A 16,476-nucleotide genomic window follows, 5' to 3' on the forward strand; every position below is an offset into this window, starting at 1 on the left:
AGCCTTAAAAAGGAACCAATACCATATTTTTTAAGCATCTTAGTTAAGGCCATTTTATAGTTGGAATCCACCAACCATTGCAACAATGGGCTCAAACATATCAAAGATCATGCAGGTGGTGCGGGACTGGGCAATGTTTCATTATGTTATACATAAAGTTGCTATGAGCTGACTAGACAGCAACTAACAAAAATAGCTGGAATGCTTGAGGAAGTTTTGACTGGGAACACAATTTTAGAAATAGGAAGTAAACCAACACCCATAAACAAACAATAGGAATGGAGGCTTCAGTACTGGTGTCTGTACTAGAAAGCCTGCTTCTCTTTGTGTTTTAGTTGTGTATTCAATCATCCATGGACATTTTAGAAAGTAGGTCATTTAAGGGTGCTTAACTAGAATAAGGAGGGAGATTTTAGAATCTCTAGCGCTGAAGTTATTTAAAAGGAAGTTTTTTTTAACACATCTTATAAATAAAGTGAGGTTGAAAAAATGATACAGCCATTGTGGAAAATAATTTGGTGGTTCCTCAATAAATTAAAAACAGATTTGTCATATGACCCAGCAATTCCACTTCTAGATATATACCCAAAAGAACTAAAAACAGGTGTTCAACCAAAACCTTGTAAATGAATGCACATAGCAGTACTATTCAGAAGAGTCAAAAGGTGGAAACAACTTGAATGTTCATCAACTGTGAATGGGCAAACAAAATGTGGTATAGCCATACAAAAGAATATTATTCTGTCTTAAAAAAGAATGAAATACTGTTACATGCTATAACATGTATGAAACTTGAAAACATTACGACAAGTGAAAGAGGCCAGTCACAAAAGAACACGTTATACGATTCGATTTGTTTGAAATATCCAGAGTAGGCAAATATATAGAGACAGAAAGTAGACTAGTGGTCATCAGGGAGTAGGTGGAGAGGAGGACGGGTAGTGACTGCTTAATGGGTACAGGTTACCTTTTGAAGTGATTAAAAAGTTCTGGAACTAGATAGTAATGATGGTTGCATAACCTTGTGAATATACTAAAACCCACAGAATTGTACACTTTAAAAGGGTGAACTTTATGGTATGTGAGTTATATCTCAATAAACCTGTGTTGTATTGAGTAAATCTGCAAAAGACCTCTTTAAAGTGTTAAAAAGCAAAGATGTCACCTTGAGGACTAGGGTGGTCCTGACCCAAGCCACTATATTTTCAAATGCCTCATATGCATGTGAAAGCTGGACAATGAGTAAGGAAGAACCAAAAAGGATTGACACCTTTGAATTATGGTGTTGGTGAAGAATACGGAATATACCACAGACTGCTAGAAGAATGAACAAATCTGTCTTGGAAGTATAGCCAGAATGCTCATTAGAAGCCAGGATGGTGAGGCTTTGTCTCACAAACTTGGACATGTTATCAGGAGGGACCAGTTCCTGGAGAAGGACATGATGCTTGGTAAAGTAGAGGGTCAGAAAAATAGAGAAAGACCCTCAACGAGATGGACAGACACAGTAGCTACAATGATGTGTGGAAATATAACAATGATTGTGAGGATGGTGCAAGACTGGGCAGTGTTTTTTCTGTTGTACACAGAGTCCCTGTGAGTCGGAATCTAACCAACAACAACGAAAACTGTTATTTTAAAAAGAGGTGAGGTTGAGCTGCATTTATGAGAGGCCTAATAAGCAATGACTGCTACTTATTGTATCAGTCAGCTAGTTCTACAGGAGTATACAGGATAAATTTCTACATGTCACAATTAAAAAAAAAAGTGGGGGAAAAAACCCAGCACGGGTTCTGAGGAGGGTCGTAAGGAATTGGATAACAAAGATCTATGGAGAATAGTTACAGGAATTCCACCTAGTGAAGCAAGCGCTACAGAATAATATCCTGGAGAGGAGAATGTGAGGCTTTGAGTACACATCGGTCAGGGTCCCAGCAGGAATCAAATGTCACACTCACAAGTATTCACTGTAGAGAACTGAAAAAGGGACTATTTACAGAGGTGTGAGCAGAGCTAGGAAACCCTGGTGGCATAGTGGTTAAGAGTTTGGTGCTAACCAAAAGGTCAGCAATTCGAATCTACCAGGTGTTCCCTGGAAACCCTATGGAGCAGTTCTACCCTGTCCTATAGGGTCACTATGAGTTGGAATTGACTCCATGGCAATGAGTTTTTTGGTAACGGGTCAGCGCTAAGGAAATCAATAAGGAATGGTGACCTATCCAGGGACTGGCAACAGTGGGAAGCCCTCTAGGCTTGCAAGGGCAAAGAGATGGGAATGATGACATAGAAGCCCAGAGAGTGCTTGGGGATATGGAAAAGAGGCTACTCAACAGGAGCTACCATTTTCTAATGTAGCCACTACCAGAACTGCATGTGAAGCAGTGAGGCTTGAAAAGGGATACATACCCTCACCTCTCTCTCCTTCCTAATCTCTGGTTGGTGTCACCCATTGGCCAAGTCAAATGGGAATCCGGAAGGCAAAGGAGTCTACTCAATGCAATCTATAGAAGCTAGCATCTCAGGGCACAGAACAGAGAATGGAAGAGAAGAGATTGTACGTGTGTGTGGGAGTGGTGGAGTGGGCAGGGAGGGCAAATGAAAAACAACTAACAGAGAGGGACTGCCTGCCTGTCATACCCAAAGCCCCTTTCTTAGAGAAGCTGAGGCAACAGACATCTGCATAGGCTCCATGCTTTATACCATGTGATCCCAATACCCTGGCCACAGCAAAATTGAAATAGAAATACCAGCAACCAACATTTGTTGAGTGCTTAGCATGTGCCAAGCACTTTATATTACTCATCTCATTTAATTCTCATATCATGATGAACCTATGAGTAAATATGCTATTTATGGCACTCAGTTCACAGATGGAGAAACTGTGGTATTCAGAGACTAAGTAATTTACCCAATGTCATACAGCTAGTAAGTAGAGAAGGGATGATATGAACCCAGGAAGGGAGTCTGTCTCCAGAGTTGTTCTCTTAACCACTTTAGTCACTGGAACAAGGATTGAGCAGGACCCTGTGGGCTGGACAGCAACCTCAGTGGTAGTTACAGCTCTGCTTTACAGGGGTGTTTTATATTGTATAGCAGCTGGCTGACCCAGTCCAGAGGAATCTGAGTGCAAGGCACAGAGCAAACCAGCAGACCACAGGGTATGAGAAGCTGAGGAAAAAGGACGGTTACTGAGGGAATCTGAATCCGTTCCTTGAATTCTCATAGACTGCAACACAGGTGAGTCAATTATTTAAGTACATGAGGGCCTCTTGGGCAGAGAAGGGCCATCAGTCTTTTTTTTCCCCCTATTTTCCTCTAGTGGCACAGTGGTTAAGAGCTCAGCTGCTAACCAAAAGATCGGCCATTTGAATCCACCAGCTGCTCCTTGGAAACCCTATGGGGCAGTTCTACTCTGTCCCATAGGGTCGCTGTTGGTTGGAATCGACTCAACGGCAATGGGTTTGGTTTCGTTTTATTTTCCTCTGAAAAGAACGAGAGGAAATTGACACATTGTAGTCTAAGAAATATAGGTCAGCCATATGAGAGTTTCGAGGGAGAAAGATGTGGCAGTCTACTCTGCCCTATTGGGTAGCTATAAGTCGGAATTGACTCGACGGCAACAGGCAATGGGCATATGGGAGTTGTACCATGATAGAGACTTCCAAGGGAGGCTAGAGCTTTAAAAATAGTCTTCTCATCTGTCCAAAGGTGGTTTCCGTGAGATGTTGCCCGAAGGCACAAGAATCAATGGCTCCCAAATGTAGATCTACAGATTTTGTGCCAGGTCCCTCAGAAAGTTTTCACGGTCTCCCACAGAGTGACATTGATGTCTTTCTGTCTCTCTCTGTCATTGTCAGGTTGCTTACCACCATTTCTTATGACAAACTATTACCCATTTTTGGCACTAAGGTATCCCTGCTTTATAAAATTATGGTAGTGGTAGGCAATAGTAAAGTATTATAATGAAATGTGCAAAGACCGGGAGTTAGAAAACCAAAAGGAAAAAACACACTCAGCATTTCTCAAGCTAAAAGAGCTGGAGAAAAAATTCAAGCCTCGAGTTGCAATATTGAAGGTTTCTATGGGGAAAATATTGAACGACATAGTAAGCATAAAGAGAGGATGGAAAGAATGCACAGAGTCATTGCACACAAAAAGATTAGTCAATGTTCAACCATTTCAGGAGGTAACATATGATCAAGAACTGATGGTACTGAAGGAAGAAGTCCAAGCTGCATTGAAAGTATTGGTGAAAAACAAGGCTCCAGAAATTGAGGGAATACCAACTGAGATGTTTCAACAAATGGATGCAACGCTGGAAGAGCTCACTTGTCTATGCCAAGAAATTTGGAAGACAGCTACCTGGCCAACTGACTGGAATAGATCCATATTTGTACCCATTCCGAAGAAATGTGATCCAAAAGAATGGGAAAATTATCAAACAATTTCATTAATATCACACGCAAGAAAAATTTTGCTGAAGAAAATTCAAAAACAGTTGTAGCAGTACATGGACAGGGAACTGCCAGAAATTCAAGCCAGATTCAGAAGAGGACGTGGAATGAGGAACATCATTGTTGATGTCTGAGGGATCTTGGCTGAAAGCAGAGAGTACTAGAAAGATGTTGTCATGGATTGAATTGTGCCCCCCCCCCGAAAAAACTTTTTTTTAAAAAATATCTGTCAACTTGGCTAGTCCATGATTCCTAGTATTGTGTGATTGTCCACCATTTTGTCATCTGATGTGATTTTCCTATGTGTTGCAAATCATACCTCTATGATGTTAATGAGATGGGATTAGCAGCAGTTATGTAGACTCAATCTACAGGATTAATCCAAATATTGAGCCAGTCTTTCCTGAGATGTGGAGGGGAGAGACAGGGGGACCACGTGGCACCAAGAAGGCGGGGCCAGGAGTGCGTGTCCTTTGGACCTGGGGTCCCTGAGCTGAAAGGCTCCTAGGCCGGGGAGAGTCAGTGGCAGGGGCCTTCTCCTAGAACTGACCAAGGAAGAAGGCCTTCCTCTGGAGCTGGCACCCTGAATTTGAACTTCTAGCCTCCAAGATTTTGAGAGAATAAATTTGTGTTTGTTGAAGCCACCCACTTGTGGTATTTCTGTTGTGGCAGCCCTAGATGGCTAAGACAGATGTTTGCCTGTGTTTTATTGACTACACAAAGGCATTCGACTGTGGGGATCATAACAAATTATGGATAACCTTTTGAAGAATGGGAATTCCAGAACATATATTGTGCTCGTGTGGAAGCTGTACATAGAAAAAAAAGGCAGTTGTTCAAACAGAACAAGGGGATACTGCATGGTTTAAAATTAGGAAAGGTGTGAGTCTGGTTTGTATCATTTCATCATACTTATTCCATCTGTATGCTGAGCAAAGCATCCAAGAAGCTGGACTATATGAAGAATGAGTCATCAGGATTAGAGGAAGACTCATAAACAATGTGTGTTATGCAGATGACACAACATTGCTTACTGAAAGTGAAGAGGACTTGAAGCACTTACTAATAAAGATCGAAGACTACAGCCTTCAGTATGGATTATACTTCAACATAAAGAAAACAAAATTCATCACAACTGAACCAATAAGCAGCATCATGCTAAACAGGGAAAAGATTGAAGTTGTCAAGGATTTCATTTTACTTGGATCCACAATCAACATCCATGGAAGCGGCAGTCAAGAAATCAAAAGACGCATTGCATTGGGCAAATCTGTTTAAAAAGCAAGGATGTCATTTTGAGGACTAAGGTGCGCCTGACATAAGCCATGCTATCTTCAATCACCTCACATGCATTCGAAAGCTGGACAATGAATAAGGAAGACTGAAGAATAAGCCACGCCTTGGAATTATGGTGTTGGTGAAGAATCTTGAATATACTATGGGCTGCCAGAAGAACAAACAAGTCTGTTTTGGAAGAATTACAGCCAGAATGCTCTTTGGAAGCAAGGATGGCCAGCCTTCATCTCACGTACTTTGGACATGTTATCAGGAGGGACAAGGCCCTGGAGAAGGACATCATGCTTGGTAGAGTAGAGGGTGGGTGAAAAAGAGGAAGATCCTCAACAAGATGGACTGATGCAGTGGCTGCAACAATGGACTCAAACATAGCAATGATTGTGAGAATGGTGCAGGACTGGGCAGTGTTTCATGTATATAAGGTCTTTGTGTGTTGAAACTAACTCAACGGCACCTACTGCAATAGTAGATCACAGTGTTCTTTATTTTTTTTAGTATTCTGACTTGGAAAAATAAAAAGTTGGTAAACGTGGCTCAGTCTCTTTTTTTAAAAATGTCATTTGTCTGAGAGAATTACAGATCTGAAAACTGTAGGCCCAAAGGACCTCTTAAGGTCCCTACTATGTATAAGATTCCAGGTTTTAAAGTCTTAAGATTACAGAAAATCAAAAGGAATAGGAAGGCAGAATGATTTTTTATTTAACCTACTGAAGTAACAAGTTAATGGAGTCTACCCATCTTAGACATAAGAGATAATAAGTGGAGATGCCTATAAGTTAGAGTTTTGTAGTTTTTAAGTGGAAATGACAGCCTAAATGTCAGATCCAAAAACGTGGCCCAAAGAATGCCACACCAAAGGTCACAGTTAGAAGGTAACATTCAGCTCTGGAGACAGTTATAAGTCAGATATTGTGCGATTCCACTGGTATGCAGCCATCATGAAAGGGGAGCTAAAATCGTTTAGAAGCAAAACGGTGGCAAAATAGAACTCTAAACAGACCCAAAAGGAGTATTTATATGAAAAATGCCTTAGATCCTTTAAACAGAAGAAACCTGTAATTATTGCAAATACAATTAATATGCAACTAGTATTTTCTCTTTTGTTAACGTAACACTGTTATTTACATAGAATTGGTTCAACATACCCAAAGCTTCTGCCAGGCCCCAAACCTTCTGTCCATAGATGTCGGTCTTGTTCCAGGCAAATGTGTAGATGAGATTAACTGCAGCAGGAAACCACTTCTGTGTGAGTCGTCCTTCCACAGCTACCGTGAGGTGTACTTTTATCATTCCCACAGGAATCGTTGAATGTGTCAGAAGGATCCGCAGCAAGGTTTTATACCCGGGGGTACGGCTGCTCAAATAACTCAGCCTCACAAAGCTGGAAGGAATGGGGATCTCCTCCTGCACAACCTGAAAGAAGAAAAGCCAAATGGGCTCTTATCAGTGGTTGCAGATAGATAAGGAAATTGAATGCTTTGTTGCCTTAGAAAGATGCTTAAAGGGATGTATGCAGGTCAAGACATTTGTTTTCAAATCTTTGTAAGGTTGTGTAACCATAGGTTTCAAATTTTGCTCCAAATCTGCATGAGGACAAGAAACCCAGACGACCCTGATGATTGCTCTCCCTTTTCCCCTGAAATTGAGAAAGAACAATTTCAGTTTTTCAGCAGTGTTCCACAAATTATTGCTTAGTAGGAGTTGGAAAAGATCACACTGCTGAGTGTCAAGCAATTCAGTGCTATGGTCTCCATTAAGGGGTCTATTTCTTATACATACATACACAAAACCTTGCTTGGTGTCAAGTCTTATATCACAAAAACATTGTTGTAATCCTTACTCAGGTTAGGATCTCTAAGAGGAAGGACTCTAGAGGCAGGCCCAGCAAGCAATATTTTATGACAAAGATCACAGTTTGCCTAGAATTAATCTTTATTGTTGCCATCAAACTTGTTTTCTTTGGAAGTTTGGAATGACTCTGAGGGCAAATCTTTAATCAAATTTTGCTTTCATATTTCTCTGTGCCTAGATGTACCAACAGCTGGGAACAAGTTTCTCCAAGTTGGCACCTGTGACTGGGAAGCAAATAACTCCCATTAACTCCTTTGCAAATCTTATACTAAACATTAGCCTCAGAGTGAAACTACTACTTGGCTTCTTTAATTATTTGCAATTATTTATTTGGTTATTAACACAGATGGATTTTGTTGTTGTTGTTGTTAGGTGTCGTTGAGTCGGATCCGACTCATAGAGACCCTATGCACAACAGAACGAAACACTGCCTGGTCCTGCGCCATCCTTACAATCATTGTTATGCTTGAGCTCATTGTTGCAACCACTGTGTCAATCCACCTTGTTGAGGGTGTTGCTCTTTTCCGCTGACCCTGTATTCTGCCAAGCATGATGTCCTTCTCCAGGGACTGATCCCTCCTGACAACATGTCCAAAGTGTGTAAGACCCTGTCTCTCCATCCTTGCCTCTAAGGAGCATTCTGGCTGCACTTCTTCCAAAACAGATTTCTTCGTTCTTTTGGCAGTCCATGGTATAGTCAATATTCTTTGCCAACACCACAATTCAAAGGCATCAACTCTTCTTCGGTCTTCTTTACTCATTGTCCAGCTTTCACATGCATATGATGTGATTCAAAATACCATGGCCTGGGTCAGGCGCACCTTAGTCTTCAGGGTGACATCTTTGCTCTTCAACACTTTGAAGAGGTCCTTTGCAGCAGATTTGCCCAATGCAATGCGTCTTTTGATTTCTTGACTGCTGCGTCCATGGCTGTTGATTGTGGATCCAAGTAAAATGAAATCCTTGACAACTTCAATCTTTTCTCCGTTTATCACGATGTTGCTCGTTGGTCCAGTTGTGAGAATTCTTGTTTTCTTTATGTTGAGGTGCAATCCATACTGAAGGCTGTGGTCTTTGATCTTCATTAGTAAGTGCTTCAAGTCCTCTTCACTTTCAGCAAGCAAAGTTGTGTCATCTGCATAACGCAGGTTGTTAACAAGTCTTCCTCCAATCCTGATGCCCCGTTCTTCTTCATATAGTCCAGCTTCTCGGATTATTTGTTCAGCATACAGATTAAATAGATATGGTGAAAGACTACAACCCTGACGCACACCTTTCCTGACTTTAAACCAATCAGTAACCCCTTGTTCTGTCCGAACAACTGCCTCTTGATCTATGTAAAGGTTCCTCATGAGCACAATTAAGTGTTCTGGAATTCCCATTCTTTGCAGTGTTATACACAGTTTGTTATGATCCACACAGTCGTATGCCTTTGCATAGTCAATAAAACACAGGTAAACATCCTTCTGGTATTCTCTGCTTTCAGCCAGGATCCATCTGACATCAGCAATGATACCCCTGGTTCCACGTCCTCTTCTGAAACTGGCCTGAATTTCTGGCAGTTCCCTGTCGATATACTGCTGCAGCCGTTTCTGAATGATCTTCAGCAAAATTTTGCTTGCATGTGATATTAATGATATTGTTCTATAATTTCCACATTCAGTTGGATCACCTTTCTTGGGAATAGGCATAAATATGGATCTCTTCCAGTCAGTTGGCCAGGAAGCTGTCTTCCATATTTCTTGGCACAGACAAGTGAGCACCTCCAGCACTGCATCTGTTTGTTGAAACATTTCAATTGATATTCCATCAATTCCTGGAGCCTTGTTTTTCGCCAATGCCTTCAGAGCAGCTTGGACTTCTTCCTTCAGTACCATCGGTTCCTGATCATATGCCACCTCTTGAAATGGTTGAATATCGACTAATTCTTTTTGGTATAAGGACTGTGTATTCCTTCCATCTTCTTTTGACACTTCCTGCGTCGTTTAATATTTTCCCCATGGAATCCTTCACTATTACAACTCGAGGCTTGAATTTTTTCTTCGGTTCTTTCAGCTTGAGAAATGCCGAGCGTGTTCTTCCCTTTTGGTTTTCCATCTCCAGCTCTTTGCACATGTCATCATAATACTTCATTTTGTCTTCTGGAGAGGCCCTTTGAAATCTTCTGTTCAGTTCTTTTACTTCATGAATCCTTCCTTTTGCTTTAGCTGCTCGACGCTCAAGGGCAAGTTTCAGAGTCTCCTCTGACATCCACCTTGGTCTTTTCTTTCTTTCCTGTCTTTTCAGTGACCTCTTGCTTTCTTCATGGATGATGTCCTTGATGTCATTCCACAACTCGTCTGGTCTTCAGTCACTAGTGTTCAATGCATCAAATCTAGTCTGGAGATGGTCTCTAAATTCAGGTGGGATATACTCAAGGTCATATTTTGGCTCTCGTGGACTTGCTCTGATTTTCTTCAGTTTCAGCTTGAACTTGCATATGAGCAATGGATGGTCTGTTCCCCAGTCGGCCCCTGGCCTTGTTCTGACTGATGATATTGAACTTTTCCATCGTCTCTTTCCACAGATGTAGTCAATTTGATTTCTGTGTGTTTTATCTGGTGAGGTCCATGTGTATAGTTGCCGTTTATGTTGGTGAAAGAAGGTATCTGCAATGAAGAAGTCGTTGGTCTTGCAAAACTCTATCATTTGATCTCCGACATTGTTTCTATCACCAAGGCCATATTTTCCAACTCCTGATCCTTCTTCTTTGTTTCCAACTTTCGCATTCCAATCACCAGTAATTATCAATGCATCTTGATTACATGTTCGATCAATTGCAGACTGCAACAGCTGATAAAAATTTTCTATTTCTTCATCTTTGGCCCTAGTGGTTGGTGCATAAATTTGAATAATAGTTGTATTAACTGGTCTTCCTTGTAGGCGTATGGATATTATCCTGTTACTGACAGCGTTGTACTTCAGGATAGATCTTGAAACGTTCTTATTGACAATGAATGCAACACCATTCCTCTCCAAGTTATCATTCCCAGCGTAGTAGACTATATGATTGTCCGATTCAAAATGGCCAATACCAGTCCATTTCAGCTCACTAATGCCTAGGATATTGATGTTTCTGTGTTCCATTTCATTTCCAATTTTCCTAGATTCATACTTTGTACATTCCAGGTTCTGATTATTAATGGATGTTTGCAGCTGTTTCTTCTCATTCGGAGTTGTGCCACATCAGCAAATGAAGGCCCTGAAAGCTTGACTCCATCCACGTCATTAAGGTTGACTCTACTTTGAGGTGGCAGCTCTTCCCCAGTCATCTTTTGAGTACCTTCCAACCTATGGGGCTCATCTTCCAAGCACTATATCAGACAATGTTCTGCTGCTATTCATAAAGTTTTCACTGGCTAATGCTTTTCAGAAGTAGACTGCCAGGTCCTTCTTCCTAGTCTGTCTTAGTCTGGAAGCTCAGCTTGAAACCTGTCCTCCTTGGGTGACCCTGCTGGTATCTGAATACCGGTGGCATAGCTTCCAGCATCACAGCAACACACAAGCCCCCACAGTACGACAAACTGACAACCAATATTTAAACAACCAATAATGGTGTTCTGTAAGGAAAAGGAATTGTGTTCTGTGACTTTTGTCTTTCAAAACTTCTGAAGAAAGAATGCACCCTATTGAACATATTTAAGATGACATGAATAGTGTGGATATTTTCATGCCTTCATTCAATTTTAGCTCAGAACCTTATCCTCTCTCTTCCAAGCTAGTGCACACAACAAAACTGATTGTTAAACACATGGTGTCTCTTATTGTCCAGGATTTCTTATCATGCTCCTGTTTCTGAGGACACCAATCCTTCTGGTCTACTTTTGGCCCAGTTTTTCTTTCTCTACGTTTGCTATTTGATGCCAGAATTCACCCATCAGCTCTGTCTTCTTAGATGGCAGCAGAAAAACAATAATGAAGGGCTGTGCGACAACTAGCACCTTAGTACTTAATTTCCCTAAGGGAACATGGGATCTTAGATCATTTTGAAAACTTTTGTGCTGAAAGAACAGCCATACTTCCTAATGACAACTGTGAAGGATTGGTGTACCAATCAAATGTACTCATTAAATACTGTCTTGTTTTTTTTCTTCCTTTCTAAGGAAAAACAATAAAAATGATAGAAGGAACAACTTTTTGGGTTCCTTTTCTTGTAGGTTTTCATGAGTGGTATCCTCTGGGCACTGCTAATAGCTAGTGGGCAAGTTGTGATGGAAGAAAAACCACCTATTTTGGAGCGTTCATTTACCTTTTCTTGAGTACACTTCTTGAGTTCTGGCTTTATAAGACTTATGAGTCCATTTTGGTGGCTTCTACATTTAACTATCATTGAAATGCTTCTATAACGTGTTGGAATTGTACTGTGGCCATTCGAATGGTTTAATTTTGAAAAGAAAATATTGAATGCTTAATAAAAAATTCAGGCATCCTAGAATCTCAACGCTCAAAAATATGTCTTCCCCTGACTATAAAGCTTTAATACTCAGAAACAAAACATAAAAAAAACTCTACAGGCTTGAAAACTATCTTTATGAAACACAGCTAAACAAGAAGAGTTTTCATGACTTTTAAGAACAAAGACAATGGATTCAAACTAGACAATGGAAGCAAACTAGACAATGGGTGCAAAGTAGATTTCTTAAGAAGCTTTAATGCAAAATCACAAATGGTCTAAGCTCATCAATTATACTGTTACCAGAGTAGAGCCAGCCAACTTTGTTCTTTAGAGCACAGCGTTTATTAGGTCAAGCATTGGGGTTTAATTCTCATGACAGCTAGTTCATCTTGCTCTGTTTCATGGCCACAGATAGCACCTAAATACCCTGGCCAATTACTCTGCAAATGTGTGCCAGAGTGATTATCTTTGAAAGCTTCTCTTGACAATGGAAGGGCGGTATATTACAGAGCTGGCAAGAGCAATAGGAAAAGGAATTCATACATTTCGCACTGTTGACTACCTTATGGTACACGATTTTATATATTCAAAGGCCAATGTACTCACCTGGAGCTCTGGAACAATAGTTCCCCTCTCTGGACAGGACCCTCCAAACGAAGTGAGTGGTGAAGGCAGCACAATAGGGTTTGGGCTGATAAAGTTGGAGATATCACAGGATGGTGGGTCTGATACAACTCTCTGCATGGTTACTTTCTCCACCACAATAAACTGATTCCAAGGCAACCAGAGCGTCCTCTTCTCAGACAGGAAAGGTGATCGGTCAAAGATTAAGACGACAGAAATCCCACCGACTGCTACGAGATCAAAGCTGAAAGGGAAAAATATAAGACAGTTTCAACCAAATGAGCAATTAAAATGGAATTAAAGTTATAAAAATAGGTTGATTTTGGTGTCCTTTCTTTCTTTTGGAGCCCTGGTGGCACGGTGGTTAAGAGTTTGGCTGCTAATAAAAAGGTCGGCCGCTCAAATCCACCAGCTGCTCCTTGGAAACTCTATGGGGCAGTTTTACTCTGTCCTGTGGGGTCACTATGAGTTGGAATGGACTCGACGGCAATGGGTTTCTTTCTTCTGGGACTTAACTATGCCCGTTTGTACTCTGTATTTTATAAATTCCCTCTAGCTAAATATTTATCCCATGGGTGACTTCTTTTAACTATTCAGTAGACTTTTGAGAAGAATTTCCATGCTAACAGTTGATATTCACCCAGAATTTATAAGCCAATTTTAATACTATCTTAAACTAAATCACTACTTGCTTTTCTCCAAAGCCAAATCTGACATCACTGCTCTCCCTTCAGGTACTAGAGATAACAGAAAGATACCACTTAACATTCAACAGCGTCTTTAATATAATGCATTATTCATCCTCAAAAAATTCCTATAATGTAACATATGAAAAGTGAGAATCCAAAAGGTTAAATATCTTGTTCTGGGTCACAGACATAGCCTCAGAAACCAGATGATATCTTTGAGATGGCATTTGGAGAAAGACATCAGCAGAGGAAAATTGTTCAGTGAAATTTGCTTGAACTGTACCATGCCTGAATCCTCCACAATGGGAACTCTTTGGCTCCCTATTCTACTTGGACCCTAGACTTAGGATTTCTGGTTCCCTCCAACATGCCTTTTGGTCCTTTCTGTAAGACAGCCTGTAATGGATCCTGCCCATTTCCACCAACAATGTCTTCTGTATCCAACTATCTCTCCTGTAAGCCAACTGTGTCCATTTCTAGATGTCGACTCTGACACATCTATTATACTGGAGCATAACAGACTCAGATTTCAGTTCAATGTTCACCAGATTGTTCTTCCTTCTCTCTTAAGTATAATGATATTTTTTTGGATAATGTATTTAAAAGAATTCAAAAAGCATAAAATACCATATAAAAGTAAAATAATGGTGAATTATTATCATTATATCTTAAAGATGGATAAAGGCCAATATGGTGCTCCTTAATACTCAAAACAACTTAAATCCACAGGAGAGAGATGTAAGCAATTCCCTGCATTAAAAAAGATCTTTCCGTAAAACACCTTTTCAATGACGAAAAGCCCTGATATGGAATCAGACTTAATTACGACATCTTCCCACTCCCTTCATATGACATTTATTATATTTATTATAGTATTACCAATTGCGTCTTGTTGTACAAACCTTCCAGATAGAGATAAATGGACAGTAGCAAAGGATGGCTAATGCTGTATTTTTTACTGTTGATTTTTCAGTCAAGTAGCTGTAATATTAAGGCGTTTCCAAAAAGAGGATTTGAAGAACTGCATTAGCTGTAGAAAATAATCTAGATTTCAACTAAAAAAAGAAAATCCAAATGTCTTATGGTTTAAGACACAGAGGCTGAATTCATGATAATGCAGGAGTGGTTTAAGGCAAGTATAGTGGGGGAAATCGTAAACTACTTGTCAAGAAAACTTTCTTCTAGTTCACATTCTGTGTTGTTTTGACTCTGTGTCCTTGGGCAAGTTTATTTGCTTCATCCAAACCTCAACTCAAAACTAAAGTGCTTATTTATTTGAAAACAAAAACAAAATAAGCCATCCAAATAAGAACATATGCTCCTGGGTAATATTCTCTACTTCTTAAAAGATTAAGCAAAAAGGGCTGCCATCTTGTTTTGTAGAATGTGGGTTTTGGGATCATACATACCTGGGTTTGAATCCCAGTTCTGCTATGCTATCTTTGTGTCTTTGGGCTAGTTATTTAGCCTCCATGAGCTTTGATTTCTTCATTAGTAATAAAAAAAAAAACCCACACCAAACCAAACCCATTGCCACTGAGTTGATTCCGACTCATAGCAACTCTATAGGACAGAGTAGAACTGCCCCATAGGGCTTCCAACGAGTGGCTGGTGGGTATGAACTGCCAACCTTTTAGTTAGCAGCCAAGCTCTTAACCACTGCACCACCAGGGCTCTTCATTAGTAATATGGAGCTAAATATTACTTAGCTATTATTGTTAATGGAAGCCCTGGTGGAGTAGTGGTTAAGTGCTATGGCTGCTAACTAAAAAGGTCAGCAGTTCGAATCCACCAGGCACTCCTTGGAAACTCTATGGGGGCAGTTCTACTCTGTCCTATAAGGTCGTTATGAGTTGGAATCAACTCGAAGGCAACAGGTTTTTTTTTTTTAATTATTATTGTTAACGAGTAAATGAGATAAAGATTGAAGGGTCAAGCATATAGTAGGGACTCAAAAAAATGTCAACTTCCTTCTCAAATCAAGTTCACTGCTGTATTACATTTACAATATGTTTTCTTTCCTTGTAGTTAAAATGTACTTCAAAAGGGGCCCTGGTGGTGCAACAGTTAAGCACTCGACTGCTATCCAAAAGGGTGGTGGTTTGAATCCACTCAGTACCTCTGCTGGAGAAAGACTTGGTGATCTGCTCTTGTAAAGATTACAGCCTAGAAAACCCTATGGGGGCAGTTCTATTCTGTCACATAGGGTCACTGTGAGTTGATATCCACTCAATGGAACCTAACAACAACAGTTCAAGTGAACTCTGGGCCAGCTTTTGATTATCTGAGCATATACTGATTTTAAGTTCTCTTGAGGACTTCCACTAGGCTTCCTGTGATGGTTAGTTTTATGTGTCAGTTGGCTAGGCTATTGTATCCAGTTATTCAGGCAAACACTAATCTAGGTGTTGTAGTGGAGGTATTTTTTAGATGTGGTTGGTTTTAAGTAAAAGAGATTATCCTCGATAATGTGGGTGGGCATCATCCAATCAGTTGAAAGGCCTTAAGAGCAAAATAGGTTTCCCTTAGGAAGAAGAAATTCTGCCTCAAGACTGTAGCATCAGCTCCTTCCTGAGAGTTTCCAACTGCCAGCCCTACAATCATATAAGCCGATTCCTTCTGTCTGGCTGGCTCACCGATTGACATGGAGGTGGCTCTGTGACCAAAAAATCCATGAATATGATTCCAATGACAAATAGAATTCCTCTTTGAATGATTCTTTGGTATTTCCTCTACCACAAATCACATGCATTGTAATGGGTCGGGTTATAAAGTCATATGATTGTGTGTATAAAAGGTCTGAGGGAGAGGATATAATTTGTTTGGAGATGGTTGTCATCCCCTTATAGGTCATATCAGTCCTGTCCATAGATGGAAGACTATTGAGGGCAATGCAAAATGCTTATCTCTGCCCTAATGGTATTCACAAATGAACAAACTCTTGCCTTGAGGAGAATCAGAGGGATTCCTCCCTTCATCTTCCAAAGTCATCACAACGAAGTTCTTGAGGCCTTTAATGCTTCTCAAGAACTTTCAAAGGTAATTGCTTTGCCTATTTTACTTATCCCAAGGTTAACAATTTATAAAACAGTTCTCTTTCAAGCCTTTACTGAACACCTGTTACATA

At 40.3% G+C, this 16,476-nt stretch overlaps 1 protein-coding gene across 7 annotated transcripts in view; it reads right to left on the reverse strand.

The window, feature by feature from the left end:
* Nucleotides 1–16,476, reverse strand: part of TENM1 (teneurin transmembrane protein 1) — a 618,409-nt gene that overhangs the window by 150,142 nt on the left and 451,791 nt on the right. For all 7 annotated transcript variants that reach the window (XM_010594654.3, XM_003414757.3, XM_003414758.4 and 4 more), the window contains 2 exons: nt 12,643–12,904; nt 6,896–7,163 (listed from right to left, as the gene is read on the reverse strand). In XM_010594654.3, coding sequence (XP_010592956.1) covers nt 6,896–7,163; nt 12,643–12,904 — 530 coding nt within the window. The remainder of the gene's footprint in view (nt 1–6,895; nt 7,164–12,642; nt 12,905–16,476) is intronic.

Source organism: Loxodonta africana, chromosome X (assembly GCF_030014295.1).
Source record: "Loxodonta africana isolate mLoxAfr1 chromosome X, mLoxAfr1.hap2, whole genome shotgun sequence".
Taxonomy (NCBI): Eukaryota; Metazoa; Chordata; class Mammalia; order Proboscidea; family Elephantidae; genus Loxodonta; species Loxodonta africana.